The 15,746-nt window shown below is 40.0% G+C and overlaps 1 protein-coding gene across 7 annotated transcripts in view; it reads right to left on the minus strand.

Annotated features, from left to right (window-relative positions):
- Nucleotides 1-15,746, minus strand: part of EPHA6 (EPH receptor A6) — an 872,967-nt gene that overhangs the window by 165,500 nt on the left and 691,721 nt on the right. For all 7 annotated transcript variants that reach the window (XM_073305263.1, XM_073305254.1, XM_073305245.1 and 4 more), the window contains one exon: nt 7,914-8,099. In XM_073305263.1, the coding sequence (XP_073161364.1) occupies nt 7,914-8,099 (186 nt within the window). The remainder of the gene's footprint in view (nt 1-7,913; nt 8,100-15,746) is intronic.

Raw genomic sequence — 15,746 nt, forward strand, 5'->3', positions numbered from 1 at the left:
TTGCTACATAGCATACTAGCTATACTTAGAATGGGAAATACCAATGATGCCACAATAACTAGCTGAGAATGACAGATATCACGATTGTAAAGCGACCCATAGTAGGTTTTAACCAACTACTATGGCTTTTGTTTCCCTTTTTACTAATCTATTCTAAACTGCTTCTCCATGCAAAATTGCTTCATTGCTAAAGTGACTACATTATTTATTATTGCTTTAAAAGTACTTTTTTGTGGGTGCTCATTTTCATGTCAGAATTCAGCATGGTTTTCCACTTCACAGGTATTTCTTAGCAGCGTTGGTGTCTTGAGTTATGGGGATAAAGTAAAAAGTTTTGTTGTGGTTGCAGATACACTTTTATTTTTTTCTTTTGTTAGGTTTCCAAATTATTTATTAATATTGTAGATTTCAAAGACTGATAGACCTTTGACTTAGATACTCTGATCCAAGGAGAAGGAACTGACTGCGCTGATATATAACCAAACATACATGGCTGCAGCTATACAATTAATCAGTTATAAACCCTTATGGAAATACAGTACGTTTGAAGTATATGCTGTGTTAGTGTTACTGTAAGATAGTGTTAACATGACATTTATTTAAGTCAGATGTTTTCTGTTGACTTTCAAAATTTTATATTTTAGAAAACAATTACGTACAGTAATACAGTTCACATTGTTTTTTGGTACACAGTGCTAAAGACATTATGTAAACTAATATGTTGCATCCAAGTTCAGAAAGTCACTGTTTAACGTTTAATTTTCAACATTTTTTGTATACAGTGTAATTAGATTGTCTGAAAGTAAAATCTCATGATATGTGGTTGACATTAAAGTGTCACAAACTCAAAGTTACCTCATCCTTTTGCACAATAGACAAGCATATAGCACAGTATATAATAACTATATTGTCCTGTAAAATATGTAACCTTCCAAAGTGAATTCTGAATTCAGTTTAATAGTCTCCACCTGTTAATAGGATGGAGAAAAGAGCAATATTTGATGCATTATCCAGAGGGCTCAAAGACTTAAAACAACATCCTCCCTGAGGGGGTAAGAAAGGTGTGTGTGGGGGGGTAAGGAAGATTCATTGATATCTCTTGCTGACATTTGTAATGAGTGAAGAAGAGATCTGCAATGAAAAGTTACACACTGCAAATTGCAATGAATTAGGATCATGCTGCTACAATGAATTAGGATCATGCCCTCATCATGAACAATGCAAGGTGCTGCTGTCCTCCAGACTCTCTTCTTAGAGACAAGGCAAAATACCAGGAGTGGCCAAACTGTGACTCGCGAGGCACATGCAGCTCTTTTACCATTGAAGTAGGGCTCGCAGAGCCCCCCCCATGCGTCCCCTCCATTCTCACTTACCAGTTGATGGTGGGTGGGGGTGTCTGGATCTCTACCTTGCAGCAGGATGGTAGGATAGGGGCTTCTTCTGCTCAGCGAGCAGGGGGTTCTTGGGGCTTCTGCCCCACAAGTCGCTGCTGCCACGTTTTGGGGCTTCAGCAGGAGTGGGGCTGAAGCCCCCAATCCCTGTCAGATGCCTCCTATGGAGATGGAGGTGTGCCCTGGCTCTCAAACTTCTGAAGATTGTCGTATGTGACTCGGAGGGTCAGTAAGTTTGCCCACCTCTGCAATATACAGTAGTTTGACAGGGAGCTCTGTGATTAAAGGTTTGAATTTGATTTGCAAGATTGCTGCCTTTTGGATTTCACAATCACATTCAAAATTTGAAAGTCACTTGAGCACAACACTCAGAAAATGATAAACAAGCTTCCAGTGTCATACCAAACTTACACCTATCATTACTGGAACATGGGCTGACACAAAACCAAGAATATGGGTGTCACCTTCTTCCATCCTCCCTTGCTGCATGGATAATTTTGAACCTTTCTGGAAAGTGACTCTACATATCATGTTATATAAAGGGCATCAGGTCTTCAAAAAGATTCAGCTTGTCAGAGTGACATTTGCAAATTCTGAAATATGCAAAAGCTGTGTTTTCAAATAGGAGGCAACAGCTATAAAATGAATTTAAATAGTTAGAGCACCAGGGCGGGAGGTGACTAACCTTCATAGTTTAGGTCACAGAGCTTGCATGGGAGGGGGATTTTCCTGGGTTTATGTAATATATAATATAATACGATTTAGATGTCAAATGGGTCCTGTTCCCATGGAGCTTAAACCCTGGCATGAGAGACTGACAATATCCTGGACAAATGGGTCCACTGTAGTAAAAATACAATTAAGGATGTGTTATTGTGGCACTGTCTGTACATCTAGTAGGACTGGGGTGCTAAGGTACTTCCTCTGTTATCAGCCCTTTGAAACCACTCCCCTGGAGAGATATACATATACTTGTTCAAACTAGATTCTCCAAGGATCAACAGACAACGAAAGGATTGTTGGATAAACAGCCTGGTTTTAAACTGGCTCAGGGCCTTCTTCCTGATCCAGCAAGGAGACAGGAAGCCTGTACAAGGAGGCCCCCAATCTTTAGGTTAGGGTTAGAAGGACTGGGCCTGCTGAGGCTCTGTAAGCCTGAGTGCCTGTTCTGAGCTGAAGCTGTGATAAACTTGTGACTGCAAAGAAAGCCCTGTGCATGCGGTGTTGTAGGACTGCTTCTGCCATAGCCCATGGTAGGATTGGGGGATTCTCTGGTAAGCATATTAGTGGGTTCTTTTATTGTTTTAATATGTTTTTTCTGTAGTGCTTTTACCCTAATAATGAAATAGGATTGCATAAAAAGAGCTGTGTGGTATCAGTAGTCATGGTCAGTCACACTGTTAACTGTCTCTGAACAGAAAGCAACTGGGTGTGCTTGGGCAACATATCTACTGGGAATAACACAGTGAAGGTAGGAAATTGCACAGCTTGGGAATCCCTGGTCAGAAGAGAGAAAGACACAAATCTTCACCCAAAAAAGGCAACACTGGGAGGCTTGAGAGTGGGTGCCCCTAGTGGACCACTGAGGGAAATACAGGTACTGTTGCCCTCAACTTCGACAACTGGCTTTGGCAACTATGACAAAGGATTAAGCAACTAGTAGGGTAAATGACCCAAATTCTACCTTTAAAGACATATTAGGAAAGTATGTAAATTGTAATTAGGATATTCCTTACAAGTAGCTAGCAAAGAAATGTTAGATAGGCTAGAGCTTCGAAATGTAAACTTGTAGTGTTAAAGAATTGGAGAAGATAGTGATTGTAGTAGTCTATGTTTACCTATATCTTGTTAGAGGTTAACAATGTAACCAAATGGTTCCTGTCTAGGGCTGTATTCTGTTAATTCAGGGATCAAAAAGAAATATTAACATTTAGATGAAACTTGGGTGGAGTAATTTCACTGTGGATATGTCTCCTTAAAGTTTGTGATAAATTGCTTAATGGATAATTACCTTATGTTAATCCATGTAGCTAATTACTGATGATGTTTCGGAAACAGAAGGTTACTTCAAAAGCCTGTTGTTCACTTGAGGACTCCCTGCTGTCAAGAGAAGGCCTGAAATTATCCTGATCCTTTTTATCTCAGATCTGCTTGAGGCTTATTCAGGTGAAGTTTGAGTCCTAAGACTGAGCTCTCCAGTCCCATCTGGATCACCCTGGGTATGAAATATTGGACGGAACCTATTTTCAGAACTCTCTGCATCTCCAATGCTCATCATCTCTATTATGAAACTGATCTCAGAACTGTATTCATGTCTGTATGTATAATGATCTTTTAACCAATACTCTCTCTTTTCTTTTTTAATAAATTTTAGTTTAGTTAATAAGAATTGTCTGTAGCATGTATTTGGGTGAAGATGGGAAATATTCATTAATGTGGGAAGTAACGTGTCTGATCCTTTGGAATTAGTAGAACTTTCATATTTGACTTGGCTGTCTGGGAGGAGTCCAAAGGCTGGGTTGCTTTTAAGGGAACTGTGTTTTGGCAGTAAGGTATTATAGAAGTTGTTTTTGGCTAGCTTGGTGGAAATAATTATTGGAAGAACCACCAGTTTGGGGGAATTGTCTCCCCATTCTTTGCAGTTTGCCCTAATTAAGCAACCTCAGTGTGCCCCCCCCCCCCCGGGACCTCAGTCACAGCAACATCTGAGTACTATGAAGCAAGCAGCTTCCTCACCTCCAACACCCATTTATGAAAGGCTGTCAGTGTGGCTACAGAAACACAAACTCAGGTGAGTCTGCTCAGAGTGAAAAACAAAAACTGGCTCATGAACAGGGCTCCCAAAGGCAGACTAACACCATCACTATAGCAGATTGACCTGAAAGGAAAACATGGATATTCTCCACTGCTCTAGACAAGCATATCTGAGTGGATCTGCTAGACAACAAATGGCCTCTTTATTGCAACCCACATAAATCAACAGTGTTTCTAAAACAAATCCAGTGTAAGCAAATGCTCTTTTTTGTGTTTGTCCCTTTGATGTAAATGAACTGCTGGACCCAGATTTTGTGCTGTTGCATGTCTGCTTTGGTCTGCAATGCTGACAGAAAGTGTTCCTACAGCCAACAAAATGGGCCATGGGAGGACCATCACACTGTAACTGGATCCTCTGGTGACAAAGAGCTGGTGCAGCAGTTATACCCAGATCTCCCTGCCGTTGGGATGGGGGCATGACTGGCACGTGTAAGAAAGACAACAGTGAGAAAAGGGAATTACAAATCTGCTGAATAAATCCTTCAAAAGCAGAATTATTCATTTGCGAAAGGGCTGTTATAGCATTCTTTTCTTTGACAAACCACACACAGGGCAACTTTGGGGAATACTATTACTTAAATGCTAACTTCTGCTTACTTGATAATGCAAGATAAGATCTATCATTTGTGTAATGCATGGAAGCATTTGTTGTTCCCCGGTCAATAATTACTTGTTTGGTTGCGCTCTTCTGTTTATTGCAATCAATTACTTTCTCTTTTGTAGTTCAATAGCCAATGACTCAGTTAAGGAGAGTACTGCTTTGCAAACTGATGCAATATATACCAGCAATGGCTACAGCTACATAGCTGAGGGCTACTAGAGAGAAAAGTATGTGCTAAGCCAGGGGTCGGCAACCTTTTAGGAGTGGTGTGCCAAGTCTTCATTTATTCACTCGAATTGAAGGTTTTGCATGTCAGTAATACATTTTAATGTTTTTAGAAGGTCTCTTTCTATAAGTCCATAATATATAAAATAACTATTGTATGTAAAGTAAATAAGGTTTTTAAAATGTTCAAGAAGCTTCATTTAACATTAAATTAAAATGCATAGCCCCCCCGGACCGGTGGCCAGGACCTGGGCAGTGTGAGTGCCACTGAAACTCAGCTCGTGTGCCGCCTTTGGCACGCATGCCATAGGTTGCCTACCCCTGTGCTAAGCATAGTGGTACAACTCTATTAATCAAACTTATTCTATCAGATGTATTTCTACAGCTTAGTGCAATGGAGATATATATATCAGATAAACAGTGTCTGCTGTTATCAGTCTACCTCCGAAGACAAAGCACCTTGTAATCATTTTATCAACAAACAAGTCATCTAGGAACAAATTCTGCCTGACCTTTCCAGGGGTTCACAGTGGGAGTAAGAAACCTCCCTTCCTTCTTGGCTTGGTTTGGCAGAATTGCAGACTCTGCGCCCTCAAGAAAGTGCAGCGACTACATGCACACTACCCACCTGCGGGCATACGGTGTCCCAAAGGAGGCAGTGAGGGGAGAAGATGGAGCTATGGCTACCCCACCACAACATGCCGGGAAGCAGAAGGACTGCAGCAGGGTGCATGCTCCCTCTGTTTACCAGGAAACCTGGAACCCCTACTGGCACTTCTTTCAGAGTAAGTCAGCTCTGCATAGCTCCTTACTTCATGCTGTGTGCAAATTGCACAGTCTAGCATTTAAAGTGAAATTTGTTGACACTATAGTCCCAACCCCACCAATAAAACAGTGCTAGAATTAATTCTGTTGCATCCTACATATTTGTTTTTTTAAAGATCCAAATGCTAGATTTTTATTATTATCTGACAGCAATACATTTTTGTGTAACTATAACTATAAGCCACAGGAACACACACTCCCTATATCACCTTTAGGCAAATATTTTAAAAGCAATAGTCAGGTATCTGCAGTTCTTCATGGAAAGCACAAGGAATTATCTTATTGATTTAAGGTGATTTAAGACCCAGATTTGCCTGTCCATGCTAGGAACGAACACTTGCACTGATTTCATTGTTTTTAACTCATGCCCACTTCTCATTAGAATGGATGACAACACATTATAAATAAGATAATTTAGAAGTGTGGCAAAGATTAAACACTAAGTATATTCTATTCTATTAGGTATGCAACATGTAACTGAATGGAAACAACTACTGTGAATCACAATCCCTAGCTTCTTTCAGAAATAAGACATATCAAATTACATTGTTGAATCAGCTAATGAGTAATGGGATATGGAGTCAAGTCATTTCTATGACACTAGTTCATAAACAGCCCAGGTCGGTAAAGATTGAAAGTGATTATTGCTATTAGATGACTGTCCACCAGTGTACATGAAACAAGCAGCTGCTTTCAATTAAGATCCTACAGATTTCCACGTCTCATACAACCATGGTTTTCCCCCTCAGTGGTATCTTACCTGGCATGAATTGGCAACCTTGCTATTTTCAGCAGAGTGATCAATGATTGAACAATCATGAAGATGGAAGTTTACAGCATATGGTCCTCATTACTGTAGTATCTGAGCACCTCATAAACATGAAAGCATTATTATCTACATTGTATAGATCTGGAGCCCAGGCCCAGAGAGGTTGACTTGCCCAAGGTCACACAGGGAGTCTGTGGCAGTTCCAGTTCAGTGTCTTAACCTGCCATCTTACTTCTAGTACATAGTGTCTCCCAAGTCTAATGTTGGAAGGGGTGATAACAAAAAAGTTTGTGCGGCCTGTGTTGAATCTGCTGTGCAGACAAAAGGACTTCATTCCTTTATACTGTCAGTCATTACCTTTCATAAAGTCTAAATCCACTTTAAGAGAGAAATAAACAGAAGGAAGCATTGCAAATCAGCAAACATCATGAGTTGGTTATAGCAAGGATTTCATTATGAGAATATCATGCCTCCTGAGGCTTGGAATTCGTTGTTACAAAAAGTTTGCTATAAATAAATTTCATGCATGTTAATAGGACTTTCATCTCAGACTTAAATAGTCACTGCATTTTAGTTCTTTAGACAGTTTCTTAACCTAACTAGAAATATGGATTAAGATGATCAGGGTTTTGCTGGAGCAGTAAGGTTTTTTTGTTTTTTATTTTTGTTTTTTTTTTCTTGTGAGCTAGACTAGGAATAAAGATGAAGAAGTTCCATAGGTTATTCTAAATTAAAAAGAGGGAATGAAGTGTATCTGTTTTTCTTCATAACGTTTTCCTGAAGGCTTTGCAAGTGTACAGCAATTTTTTAACAAAGGGTTTAAACTTTTACTTTCTTGTAGATAGGAAATGAGTTCATTAAGATATTAATGTCAGTGTAACATTATAGAATGATAGAAAGTGGGTGGCTGTGGGAAAAGAAGAATATAGCTACCACTTTCCTATCTCTGCAAGGTAATTTGCCTTCATGTTCACAATACTTGGGATTCTAGATTCCTCTCTTGTATTCAATTTTCCAGTAGATAACACTGCAATCCTATTTCATATTTACCTCTGAAGGTATTATTTGAATGAGGAGGATTTTTACAGAGATGTAGCATCCCTTATTAAAAACACATCCTACACTATTCTAAAATACTGCCCAAAATACTTACGGAAGTTTATAGTAACTTCCATAAACCTGTGGTTTGGGTCATTATTGTAAAAGGCAATCCCATTTATTTTTAACATGAAAGGTGCCCTTAATTTTGATACCAACAGGGAAGAAATAAAATAGATTAATAACTTACTTTTTGTAACAACTCCTTCGAGGCGAATAATATTTGGGTGGTCAAATTGTCCCATGATACTAGCCTCTCTCAGGAAATCTCTTCTCTGCCTGTCCACATAGCCACCTTTCAAAGTTTTAATGGCAACAGGAATCTCCCTTTTTCCTGGTGTCTTCAGACGTCCACTGCATACCTCTCCAAATTCACCTTAAACAAACAAGAGCAAATAATTTTGTTAAAAGACAATTCACATTTTGTAGAGGTCATATTTGATGATCATAATAGTTCTGTCTGGCCTTAGAATTTAGGACTCTATGAATGTAGGGACAAAGTCAGAAAGGTTAAGGCACAAAATGAGTTACACCTAGCAGGGGACATAAATGGCAATAAGAATAGATTCTATAAATACATGAAGAACAAGAGAAAGACAAAGGAAACATAGATCTTCTACTTAGTGGGGAAGGAGAGCTAATATCTGATGACATCTAGAAGGCTGAGGTGTTTAATACCTAGTTTGCTTCAGTCTTCACTAAAAAGGTTAATAGTGACCTGACCAGGATACTCAACACAATTAATATTAACAACACAAAGGAAGGAATGCAAGCCAAAATAGGAAAAGAACAGGTTCAAGAATATTTAGATAAGTTAGATGTATTCAAGTTGGCAAGGCCTGATGAAACTAATCCTAGGGCAGTTGTTCTGGAATTGGCCTGGAGCGGCGAACCACGGTCAGTGGGAGCAGTGATTGGCCGAACCTGCAGACGTGGCAGGTAAATAAATCAGCCTGGCCTGCCAGGGGCTTTCCCTGAACAAGCGGCGGCCCTAGTTTGAGAACCACTGTCCTAGGGTACTTAAGGAATTAGCTGAAGCAATCTTGGACCCATTAGCAACTATGTTTGAGAACTCATGGAGGATGGGTGAGGTCCCAGAGGACTGGAGAAGGGCAAACATAGTACCTTTCTTTAAAAAGGGGAACAAAAGAGGAACCAGGGAATTATAGACTGGTCAGCCTAACTTTGATACCTGGAAAGATACTGGAACAAATGATTAAACAATCAATTTGTAAGCAGCTAGAGGATAATAGCCAACAGGGATTTGTCAAGAACAAATCATGCCAAACCAACCAAATTTCCTTCTTTGACAGGGTTATAGGCCAAGTGGGTAGGGGAGAACCAGTAGAAGTGATATATCTTGATTGTAGTAAGGCTTTTGATACTGCCCCACATGACATTCTCAATTCATAAGCACACTAGGGAAATGTGGTCTAGATGAAATTACTATAAGGTAGGTTCACAACTGGTTGAAAGATAATACTCAAAGGGTAGTTATTAACAGTTTGCTGCCAAACTGGGAATGTGTATCTAATGAGGTCAGTCTTGAGTCCAGTATAATCAATATTTTCTTTAATAACTTGGATGATAGAGTGGGGTGTATGGTTATAAAATTTGGATATTTCACTTAGTTGGGAGAGGTTGCAAGCACTTTCAAGGACAGGATTAAAATTCAAAATGACCTTGACAAATTAGAGAATTGGTCTGAAATCAACAAAATGAAATTCAGTAAAGATAAGTGCAAAGTACTACACTTAGGAAAGAAAAATCAAATGGAAACTACAAAATAGGGAATAACTGACAAGGTGGTAGTATTGCTGAAAAGGATCTGGGGGTTCCAGTGGATCACAAATTAAACATGAGTCAACGATGTGATGCAGTTGCAAAAAAGGCTGATGTAGTTCTGGGGTGTATTAACAGGAGTGTCATATGTTAGAGATGAGAGGTAATAGTCTCACTCTACTTGGCACTGCTGAGGCCTCAGCTGGAGTACTGTGTCCATTTCCGGGCACCACACTTTAGGAAAGATGTGGAGAAACTGGAGAAAGTCCAGAGGAGAGCAACAAAAATGATAAAAGGTTTAGAATTAAAATGATAAAATATATATTTTGAGGGACATCCTGTGTCAAAGCCTTTGAGTGCTGGACACAATATAATAAATAAAATAAACAGATATTATACATCATTAGACACTATGCTGTGACAATGTCAGGGTTGCATGATTAATCATTCACTAATCAGTAAGGATACGATTCTGTCATGGAGGTCATGGATTCTGTGACTGTCTGGGACCTCCCTGACTTCTGGTAAATTCCAGAACACCAAAGCTAGAGTTGTATCCTGTTTGGATTCCAAACATTCTGTCATCAGACATAACAGAAAAACGTATATAGTAACATTTACAGCAGAAATTATATTTCTATGTATTACAGAAGGGACTAAGCCTAGAGGAAGTTCTGTTGTGTTTTTGAATCTTTTGTTACCCTGTAAAGTTATTTTCCACCCTGATTTTACAGAGGTGATTTTTACTTTTTTTTAAAATAAAATCCTTCTTTTAAGAACCTGACTAATTTCTCTATTGTCCTAAGACCCAGGGGTTTGGGTCTGTGATCACTTTGTAACCAATTGTTTAGGATATTATTCTCAAGCCTCCCCAGGAAAGAAGGTTTAAGGGCTTGGGGGATATTTTGGGGGAATAGGAACTCCAAGTGGTCCTTTCCCTGATTCTTTGTTAAATCACTTGGTGGTGGAAGCCTACCTTCCAAGGGCAAAGAATTTGTGCCTTGGGAAAGTTTTAACCTAAACTGGTAGAAATAAGCTTAGCGGGTCTTTCATGTGGATCACCACATCTGTACCCTAGAGTTCAGAGTTGGGAGGGAACCCTAACTCCACATTCTACAGGCCATTATCCTCTGATCCCACTGAGGATTACCAGAAGAAATTACACCATCTGCTCAAGAAACTCCCTGAAAAAGCACAGGAACAGATCTGTGCAGACACATGCCTAGAATCCCGACCAGGGGTATTCTATTCCCATCCAAGATCCATAAACCTGGAAATCCTGGATACCCCATCATCTCAGACATTGGCACCCTGACAGCAGAATTGTCTGGCTATGTGGACTCTCTCTTCAGGCCCTATGCTACCAGCACTCCCAGCTATCTTCGAGACACCACTAACTTCCTGAGGAAACTACAATCCATCGGTGATCTTCCAAAAAACACCATCCTGGCCACTATGGATGTAGAAGCCCTCTACAGCAACATTCCACACAAAGATGGACTACAAGCTATCAGGAACAGTATCCCCAATAATGTCATGGCAAACTTGGTGGCTGACCTTTGTGACTTTGTCCTCACCCACAACTATTTCACATTTGGGGACAATATATATCTTCAAGTCAGCGGCACTGCTATGGGTACCTGCATGGCCCCACAGTATGCCAACATTTTTATGGCTGACTTAGGGGACAAGAGCTAAGGAAACGTTGTTCTAATGCCCCTACTCTACTTGCGTTACTTTGGTGATATCTTCATGGTCTGGACCCATGGAAAAGAAGCCCTTGAGGAATTCCACCATGATTTGAACAATTTCTATCCCACCATCAACCTCAGCCTAGACCAATCCACACAAGTGGTCCATTTCCTGGACACTACTGTGCTAATAAGAGATGGTCACATAAACACCACGCTATACCAGAAACCTACTGAGCGCTATACTTACCTACATGCCTTCAGCTTCCATCCAGGACACACCACATGATCCATTGTCTACAGCCAAGCTCTAGTATACAACCACATTTGCTCCAATCCCTCAGACAGAGACAAACACCTACAAGATCTCTATCAAGCATTCTTAAAACTACAATATCCACCTGCTGAAGTGAAAAAACAGATTGACAGAGCCAGAAGAGTACCCAGAAGTCATCTACTACAGGACAGGCCCAACAAAGAAAATAACAGAATGCCACTAGCTGTCACCTTCAGCCCTCAACTAAAACCCCTCCAGTGCATCATCAAAGATCTACAACCTATCCTGAAAAATGATCCCTCACTCTCACAGATCTTGGGAGACAGACCAGTCCCCGCTTACAGACAGCCCCCCAACCTGAAGCAAATACTCTCCAGCTACCATACACCACACAACAAAAAACACTAACTCAGGAACCTATCCTTGCAACAAAGCCCGATGCCAACTCTGTCCACATATTTATTCCAGTGACACCATCATAGGGCCTAATCACATTAGCCATGCCATCAGGGGCTCGTTCACTTGCACATCTACCAATGTGATATATGCCACCATGTGCCAGCAATGCCTCTCTGCCATGTACATTGGCCAAACCGGACAGTCTCTACGCAAAAGAATAAATGGACACAAATCTGACATCAGGAAACATAACATTCAACAACCGGTAGGAGAACACTTCAACCTCTCTGGCCACTTCGTAACAGATTTAAAGGTGGCAGTTTTGCAACAGAAAAGCTGTTGACTCCAAGGAGAAACTGTTGAGCTTGAATTAATATGCAAACTAGATATCATTAACTTGAGTTTAAATACAGACTGGGAGTGGCTGGGTTATTACAGATATTGAATCTATTTCCCCATGTTAAGTATCCTCACACCTTCTTGTCAACTGTCTAAATGGGCCATCTTGATTATCACTACAAATTTTTTTTTCTCCTGCTGATAATAGCTCATCTTAATTAGCCTGTTACAGTTGGTATAGCTACCTCCACCTTTTCATGTTCTCTGTATGTATATATATATATATATCTTTTTACTCTATGTTCCATTCTATGCATCTTATGAAATGGGCTGTAGCCCACAAAAGCTTATACTCAAATAGATTTGTTAGTCTCTAAGGTGCCACAAGTACTCCTGTCCTTTTTTTAGAAGGGACCCAGTGTCAAACAAAGAAATGGCTGCTTTTCTGTTCCTTGTGATTCCACTAGATAACTCAGTTCAGTAAGCGGTCTCAGGGTTGATGTTATCAATGCATACAGTACACTGGGATCTCCATATGTGTTTTTCTGTTTGTGTTTTATTTGTGTTCCTCGCTTTTTTAAAAAAAATATTTTTCAGTTGGAGCTCTCATTTGCTGATACATTAGTTTACTAAAGACATAGCAAACTAAATCACTCCATTGTCATAACAATTGCCTGCTGCCCTAAACAATGTCATACAAATACTAAATCAAAACCAAAATCTTTTCCATTAACAAAAAGAGAAGATAAAGTTTTCACTTGAAAAGCAAAGAGAGAATTGTTTCACTGTGCATTCCACATAGCTTGTGTACTTTAAAGAGTTTAACTGATTGGTCAGACTATATTAAAAATAGTTGCCACTGTGCACCACTGCAATTATTAACTTGAGAGCACCCCAGAAGGGTTGTTTTCCTGCAAAAAATATTGTAGTCGGGTTTTTTGTTGTTTTTGTGTTTTAGACATACTAGATATATTATGTCTTGTAGTGTAAGCATATTAAGCTAAATTCATCCCCCATGTAACTCCGTTGACTTCAAAAGAGTTGAATTACACCAGAGTATTGAGCTTATTGACTGATTCAAATGGAAACTGTGTTTATTCACCAGAGCATAGTGCCTTAAAAGGAAAACAAACAAACAAAAAAACCACCTTTCCCTGTTCAGCCCCAACCCTCCATATTGATGTAAATTTATCGTTATTTTGACTTTTTTAATTAAATTTTTAATCTTATAAAGTTACTTGGAAAATTAAAATTAAAATCTTTCACTTTCTATAATATTTAGCTAATGGAACTTTGTAAATTATTTGCAGTGAACCTTAAACCCACCTAAATTTATGCAGCACATGGGGCATGGTGGAGATTGTGCCGGGGGAGAGAGGGCATGGTCAGAGGTTGAAGTGCTCCAGCAGTACCTGGCCAACTTAATAGCCCCTAGGGGTTATTATAAATGAGGGTAACTTAGAGGGGTCTTGAGTCTGCTCTATTGTGTCAAAGGGCTGAACTGACCTCCAGAAGTCCCACAGATCTGGGGAGTCAAAAGTGTCCACCTTCTCTTCTATCGCTCTGGTCCTGCACTGAGCATTAGAGCAGGGCAGGAAACTCTTTTCCTAGCATGGGAAAATATTCACAATTTGGAAAACTCTTCTCATCCAGAATAAGGATGAAAAGTTGAAATCTTGAAAATTTTCACAAGTCAACAAACCCAAAAAATTTTCAGCTTGGGTCAGTCAAAATATTTCAATAATTTCTAAACACTTAATTTCACTTCCAACCTTTTTCTAGTTATTTATTTTATTTTTTTCACTATAATTAGTAAACTAATTCCTAAACAAAAAGTCTTGTCAAACTGAGAAACCAAAATTTCTCATTTAGAAAATGTCAAAACGGGATGTTTAAACAATTTTGACACCTTTTCCCCCGCAATATTCTCTTAAGTCAAGAAATTTATCAAAACTACTTTTTTTTCTATGAACAGTTTTTGGTTTTCACAAATCAACTTTTTTTCAAGGGGAAGACATCTCATCAAAAATTCCAGACCAGCTTCACGGAGAGCAATTCAGACGGCCTCAAGAATTAAGGCAGTTGTTCCTCTCAGCTTCTCAGTTTGCCCACCTCTCTACCCATGTCATTTCTCAGAGAACTTGACAATTACAATCTTGAGTCACTTTCAAGTGTTAGGTGTGACATCTGCATTACCACACTGGCCACAAGGTCATCTGTTGCATTCATTTAAGGATATGAATGTTTGCTCAGGAGCAGTAATGTGAATGTTTGCCTCATTTCTGGCAATACCCATTGTAAACCAACAGTTAAAGTGACACCACCCCCAAACACACACACACACTCATGCACACACACGAGAAATCTGCACAACTGGGATTTTAAAAAATGATTTCCTCTGAAAATTTTAGAAATTTCCCTTCAGAAGTACAAAACTCAAAGACCCCTATGCAGATATATGCAGGCCCATTTTCTATCTGCTCTGTGAGATTTGCATCAATGTATCTGGAGGCACAAAATGTTTGGGGCTCTGGTACCAATCATGTGTTTGGCCAGTCCCTGCTATAAACATGATTTGGTCCAGTGATTCCGTGTCAAGTACATGCAAGCCAATGGTCATGCCTCATGTGATATCTAACAAACAACTGAATTTTGAGTATTGGTGCTTCCAGTCTCCCCATTCCAGTAGGACTTTACTGAAAGCCTACCGTAGGTATTAGCGTGAGCTATAGGGTTGGGAATTTTTCATCAGAAAGTTTTCCAATGAAAAATGCCCCTTTCACAAAACTGAAATTTTCCATGTGAAAGTTTCAGTTTTGCTGAAAAGCTTGCTGGGACAATTAAAATGATGACTCCATGGTAGCCTGCCTGGAAGGCATTGGTCAATTTCAGGCAGAAAGTGAAACAGACTAAAGCTTTCCAGGAGGGCTGCTGAGGCTGAGCATCCTGACTCCTTGCCTCCCTGGCTTTCACCCTCCTTGTCTGCCCCCCACTTCTGGGGATGAAGAGTCAGAGAGCCCAGATGTGCAGCCTCCCCTCAACTCCAGCAGCTAGAGAGGAAGAGCACTGGGGCACTCAGGCTCTCTGCCTCTAGGGTGACCAGACAGCAAGTGTGAAAAATCGGGATGGGGGTGGGAGGTAATAGGCGCCGATAGAAGAAAATGCCCCAAATATCAGGACTGTCCCTATAATATAGGGACATCTGGTCACCCTATCTGCCTCCGTGCCAGCTCAGAGGCTGGAGAGGTTGAGCACCCCTGATATCTGTGTTTCCTGCTCCTGGAGCTGCAGGGGAGATGTGAGGCTAAGCACCCCAGTTCTCCAGAAGCCAGGCTGAAAAACTCTTGTCTATTTCACTTTCTGCTGGAGGAAGCCAAAACATTCCATTTCAGGAGAACCGAAGTAGAATTTTTCCTGAAATCCCTTCCCACAAAAGATATTGCAGTTTTGACTTTCTGTCCTGGTTTGGACAACATTTTTTTTTAAACATGAAATTTTTCATGGGAAGGGATTTCCATTTTCTAGCTGCTCTAAC

Source organism: Lepidochelys kempii, chromosome 1 (genome assembly GCF_965140265.1).
Source record: "Lepidochelys kempii isolate rLepKem1 chromosome 1, rLepKem1.hap2, whole genome shotgun sequence".
In the NCBI taxonomy this organism is placed as follows: Eukaryota; Metazoa; Chordata; order Testudines; family Cheloniidae; genus Lepidochelys; species Lepidochelys kempii.